This window comes from Polyodon spathula, chromosome 5 (assembly GCF_017654505.1).
Source record: "Polyodon spathula isolate WHYD16114869_AA chromosome 5, ASM1765450v1, whole genome shotgun sequence".
Lineage (NCBI taxonomy): Eukaryota > Metazoa > Chordata > Actinopteri > Acipenseriformes > Polyodontidae > Polyodon > Polyodon spathula.
The window spans coordinates 16,352,568-16,358,567 of NC_054538.1; the positions used below are offsets into that span (position 1 = coordinate 16,352,568).

The 6,000-nt window shown below is 37.5% G+C and overlaps 1 protein-coding gene across 3 annotated transcripts in view; it reads left to right on the top strand.

The window, feature by feature from the left end:
* LOC121315621 (runt-related transcription factor 2-like) overlaps window positions 1–4,822 on the top strand; it is a 73,439-nt gene extending 68,617 nt beyond the window's left edge. For 2 of the 3 annotated variants that reach the window (XM_041249873.1, XM_041249872.1), the window contains exon 8: window positions 3,840–4,822. In XM_041249873.1, coding sequence (XP_041105807.1) covers window positions 3,840–4,330 — 491 coding nt within the window. In that variant the 3' untranslated portion in view covers window positions 4,331–4,822. The remainder of the gene's footprint in view (window positions 1–3,839) is intronic. The other variant, XM_041249871.1, reaches the window with a different exon arrangement.
* Window positions 4,823–6,000: the final 1,178 nt, after the last annotated feature.

A 6,000-nucleotide genomic window follows, 5' to 3' on the forward strand; every position in this document is an offset into this window, starting at 1 on the left:
ATTTAAAAATCAAGTTGATGAGGAAGGAGAGGGAAACTTAATGAATAACTTATTTAGTTTTATTTAGGATGTTTTTTTTTTTCAGTTTTAATAGTCTTTAATGCTCAGTTGTTAAAAGACCAGGCTGCTGTTTTTTGTTGTGTCCCATTTTGGATCAGACTTTTCTGTACAGTGATTGAAGTTTCATGTGAATGTATTAGTAATAGGCTGTTTCATATGCTGGCAGTTGATCCAAAATGGCACAACAAAAACTTGGTGTGGGCCTCAGATATTGCCTTGAAGGCTAAACCCAGGGCTTGACCTCATGTCATGTCTTTATGAACCACGACAACAGAAACACACATCAACTGTTTGGTATTGGTGCTTTTTAAATTTCGTGGAACTTCCTTAATTACCCTCTGGTGGTAATCTCAAGTGCTTCCAGCAGACATTTAACCAACTATATTTAGGGATTTAGTTGTTGCAAGTTCTGTGGACACCCATTTTACAAGAGTCAAAACAAAATGACTGCAAACAAAAACACTGCAAATTTCACATAGAAACCTTCATCAAGCTTTGCCTTTAGTTTTCTAGAAATGTACTCTATATTATCTAATAAATAATAAAAAAAAAATAATTGTAAGGAAAATCCAGATCACAACTGGAGAAGTTGCAGTTAATAAGGATTATGCTTACTATGGTCCCTCAAGTGTAACACATGCATAGCTAGTGACTCCAGAGCTGACCCAGCAATGCTATTGTATTGAAGCAGCACTATGGGGGGAGTGGGCAGAGCACTAAAGAAGTTATTCATTGGTGCTGGACTGTAATGCGCCTGACCTCGAGTGCACACTGCTTTTAACTAGCCAGCACTGCCGTGCCATATTTTTCTAAACCACATTCAATCACAGCAAAACAAACCACTTGCTCAGGCTGCTTCCTTAAAAAAAAAAAAAACAAGTGTATTTAGTAAACAGCGTTTCAGCGTACTGTGTATGCGTTTCTTTCCATGCCAGAATTTTTACTGATTAATTTAAAGTGTATGAAGGCTAATAATATTAATTTTGTTTTGCTTAAATTAATAATGTTTTGCAGTTTCCAAACACTAGCTTAACCCTTCAGTTTCTATTTTTGCAGAAACTGGTCTAAATTAAAACTAGATTCTTCGGGCCTCATTCACTAAATGGCGGTAAGTGACCAGAATTTCCGCGTGACAGGGGGAAGCCACACTGTGCGCAAAAGTGAGCCAGAGATAGCTCTATTCACTAAGCTAATTAAATAAATAAGTGTGCTTGAAAGAAAAGGTAAGTACAGTTCTAAGCTTGTCACAATGACAGCGACCAAGGAGTACAGAGTGAGGAATGTAAAGTTTACAGACCAGGAGCTAAATGTATTAGCAGGAGAAGTGGTGGGGAATTATGAAAGGCTTTTTAGTGCTGAATCAGCGAGAACATTAACTACAGTGAAACACTAAGAACAAAATAAATGCTCTCTGTAGGAGGAGGGCGGGGGTCCTGTCCCAAATCACATCGTCCCGCAAGACAGTCAAAGCAGAGACAGTCATTGTTAATGGAACATTTATGTTTAACTCTACAAATCAAATAAATATTTGTTTGTTCAACTTAATTTCCCTCTGATTCATTTTGTAATATTAATACAGGAAAGCACTCGCTCAGTCAATTAAAAGTTCACTATTTACATTTCAAAAGGTGAAAAGTCACTTTTTTAACATTAGATGCCGTTTGATTGCTTGTATTTATGACTGCACCTGAACTCGCACTCTGTCTACATTCATTTATTGAACATTTACAGTTTCTTTTGTATATTTTAAACCCATTTTAAGCATAGCCTACTTTAAATATCACAAGTACATAGTGACTATATAAATATATTAACATAGCCAAAAGTGTTGCATATACACCTGCCTCGTAATCTTCATATACCCCAGAGTGTCTGAGGATGTACGAGTCCATTGTAACACTGGAACTCGAGTCGATATTAAAACAATCTTTTAAAATGAAACAAACTTTTGCTGGAAACAAGAGTAGTTTCAAATGGTCTGTGTTGGCTGCAAAAAAAAGTAACAAGCAGACAAAACTGATTTTTTTAAAAACAACCTTGACTGACATATTCAGCAACATTTTCGAGTTTTGCAAACTTTTAAAACACATTAATTACAATGACCGTGTAATTCCCATAAACTATTTTGCTGTCTTTAATACCAAAATATTAAACACAGGAGAAACATTAACTGCAAACCTGAAAGGACAAAATCAAAGCTTTTGTGTTTTTCTTTATAAAAACAGATTTTTTAAAATTTTTATATGAAGTTTTAAAACCACAAATACCATCAAATTATTAATAAATTGTATATGGCACCGGAGCCTATCAACCTAAAAAAACACAATAATAATAATAATAATAATAATAATAATAATAATAATAATAATAATAGAACAATAATAATTTCGTCTGAACCATGTACAGCTACTGTAGCGCTGCTTCTACTTGATAAAAGTATGACATGAACAGGGGAGATGAAGAGTAATGTAAAATACTGTAAGGAAAATAAAATGCATATTTTTCATGGTAGGCAGTCAAATACGCGACTTCTGTGAAATTTGTAATATCGTGACTTTTCCGGTGCCCTATATATAAGGCTAGTATGATCTGTACTCAGTCTGTATCTAGTTATTCCCTCCTCCTCACACAGCCCTAGTAACTTATGTCTGGTCTGAAATACTTTCTCCCTGACTCTTCTTCTCGCTTTCCTGTGCAGCTCTTCTGCTTTTTCTGTGACACCGCCTGGTTTCAATAAGTGGTAATTTTAACACACGCTGAGGCACCTAGTAAAGTGAATATGGTTTGCATATCAAATACCTCCCTCGCAGTATTTTGTGATGTAATTTGTGTACATTTCCACATTATATATATCATTATATTTAAATGACTTGAACGCTGTACTTTTTCCACATGCTTTTTTCCACGCGCTAGGTTGCCTGCCACTGGTTAGTGAATACAGCATCTGTGCAAAGCATGCAGTAAAGGGGCTTACTATGGGGAAAACACATTACCACTGTTTAGTGAATGAGGCCCTTAGTTTTTTTACCAGTAACGTTTGATTTCTCTATGTCCTTGCTATTGTACAGTACATTACAGCCAACATTTTATAGTTAAGTTTGCAATTACTCATGCACAAATTGATGTTAAGAGCACTGATTGACTGCTTTAGCAGTTAAGAAGGGAAAGCCTTCACTCATGGCTCATATAAATTACCAGTTGAGGGTTATTTCAGGGTTCTCCCTTTTGTGCTGAGAATAGAATTCAGCAGTGTAGCTTAGGTTGACTACATGAAATGAACACAAACTGAATCAGGCAGGGGGGCGGCACAGTGGCCTCACAGGGCCAGGGTCCTGGGTTCAATTCCAGCCTAGGGCTCTGTCTGTGTGGAGTTTGCATGTTCTCCCTGTGTCAGTGTGGGTTTTCTCTGGGTACTCCGGTTTCCTCCCACAGTCCAAAGACATGCTGTTCAGGTTGATTGGCCATTCTAAATTGCCCTCTGAGTGTTTGTGTGTGTGTGTGTGTGTGTTGGTGCCCTGCGATGGACTGGCGTCCCATACCGGGTGTAGTCCTGCCTTTCACCCTTTGTCTGCCAGGTTAGGCTTCAAATCGCTTCAAATCTAATATTGTTTGCCTGCTTATTAGACGTGACGTACTTTAAATAAGATGGAGATATCTGTTACTCAGTTGTAGTATAGTTCATGTTGTCCAAAGCGCTTTGTGATGGTGGTCCACTATGAAAGGCGCTATATAAAATAAAGATTGATTGATATTTAACAAAGACTTATTTGGTTTTGCAGGATCTTCAGACTTGAGCCCATTTTCAGACCCCCGGCAGTTTGAACGACAGTTCGCCGGCCTGTCCTCCCTCACTGAGAGCCGTTTCTCCAATCCCAGGATGCACTACCCGGCCACCTTCACCTACACGCCCACCCCAGTCACGTCAGGCATGTCCCTGGGCATGTCCACAACCACCCACTACCATACCTACCTGCCACCTCCTTACCCTGGATCCACCCAGAACCAAAGTGGACCCTTCCAGACCGGCAGCACCCCCTATCTCTACTATGGCTCTTCTGGATCCTACCAGTTCTCCATGGTGCCGGGGGGAGACCGTTCCCCTTCCAGGATGCACCCGCCTTGCACTAGTGCCTCAACTGGCAGCTCCCTCATCAACCCCAACCTTCCAAACCAAAACGATGGAGTTGATGCTGATGGAAGCCATAGCAGCTCACCAACTGTGTTAAACTCAAGTGGAAGAATGGATGAGTCAGTCTGGAGGCCATATTGAAACCAGCCAAACTTTTGTGAGCCTTAAAGAACCATCAGCTTTAGTGAACCCGCAAGATAATATGAGAGCAGTAACACATCAGCTTTGTAATTTTAAAATGTATGGTTTTTAAAGCACAAACCAAACTTAGTAACCCTATTTCAAGAAAGAGGGATGTTAAACTACAAAATGAACTATAGCCTTAAAAACTTAATAACCCTATTTCAAGAAAGCAGCATGTTAAACTACAAAATGAACTATAGCCTTAAAGGTACAGTTGAAAGATTAAACATGGTACATAAAACTTTAATGTTGATCTGCAATGGTACTAGATTTCAGAATGTTCTCACAGTAATAAGGAGGAATAGAAGAGATCAAGAAACTTTTTGAAAGAATGTGGCAATATTTATGGCATTCCACTGCAAATCCAATTGCCAAAATTGCAAATCATGGACAGGCCATTATATTAATAAGAGCAGATGGGCCAAGTGCTTCCATTCTATTGAATTTGACTCTTGTTTGTCATGTACATAGAGTTGTGATCTATTTTATAAATGGACAAAGTTCAGCGTTTTTAAATATATATATATAGTATATTATATATATATATATATAGCATAATATATATATATATATATTCATATATATATCTAATCATGTAATGCTGCAATTGACTCTCGAGACATTTAGCACTGAGAGCCAGTCTGCTTATTTTATACATGTAACAGAAATGCTGTTAATTTTAAAGGTACCAGCTTAAGTGTTTGTTTATTATTTTTTCTCATAATTTAATTTTTAGTTGCAAAGTTGGTATTGAAGAAACGGTAACGCCTTTTAAAGCCATAAATTATTATAATGTATTTGATAATTAAAACATTTAAAATAATAATTGAAGCATCTTAGTTAAATTAATAGCTTATTTTCTTTTGTAATTTAACATATATATTGTTATTTTGTGAGAACTCAAAGAAAGGGGATCATTTGAGTTCATTATGTTGGACCATGTATTTTTGTTAAAGTGCCATTTTAGGCAGAAGGCCAGTACGCTAAGCTCCTAAGCACAACAACTGGATAAAGTATACTCGCATGCTTGGTATGAGTGGTATCAAAGCTTTTATTACTGATTTTAGCATAGAGCTTGGAACATATCTAGGCCTTGTTTGTATCATATGAAGGACATATGTTCTTTTAATTCATACATTTATATGCTTGGCATCTCAAAGCCAACTTAATGCATATGAAAGTCGCAAGGGATGCCTTAGAAGTTCCAGCTCTGCATAACAAAAAGCACTTACTGTTTCAGGAATTTGTGGTTCGAAGAGCCTGGGTTTGAACACCAGCTCCTCTTCCACTTACCTTCCATGTTGCCTTGCATACCTTGTGTCTTTGCACCACCCTTTTGTAATTAGGTAAATAATTAATTTAAAACATTATCAAATATATTCATATTTATTTTTGCACATTTCAGGCATTCAGACACCAATTAAAGAAATCTTGTATCTTCATAAAAGGGAAAGGGTTCTTTGGGGTTCTTTGGGGTTCTTTGGGGTTTTTTGGGGTTCTTTGGGGTTCTTTGGGTTCTTTGGGGTTCTTTGGGGTTCTTTGGGTTTTTTTGGGGTTCTTTGGGGTTCTTTGGGGTTCTTTGGGGTTCTTTGGGGTTCTTTGGGTTCTTTGGGGTTCTTTGGGGTTCT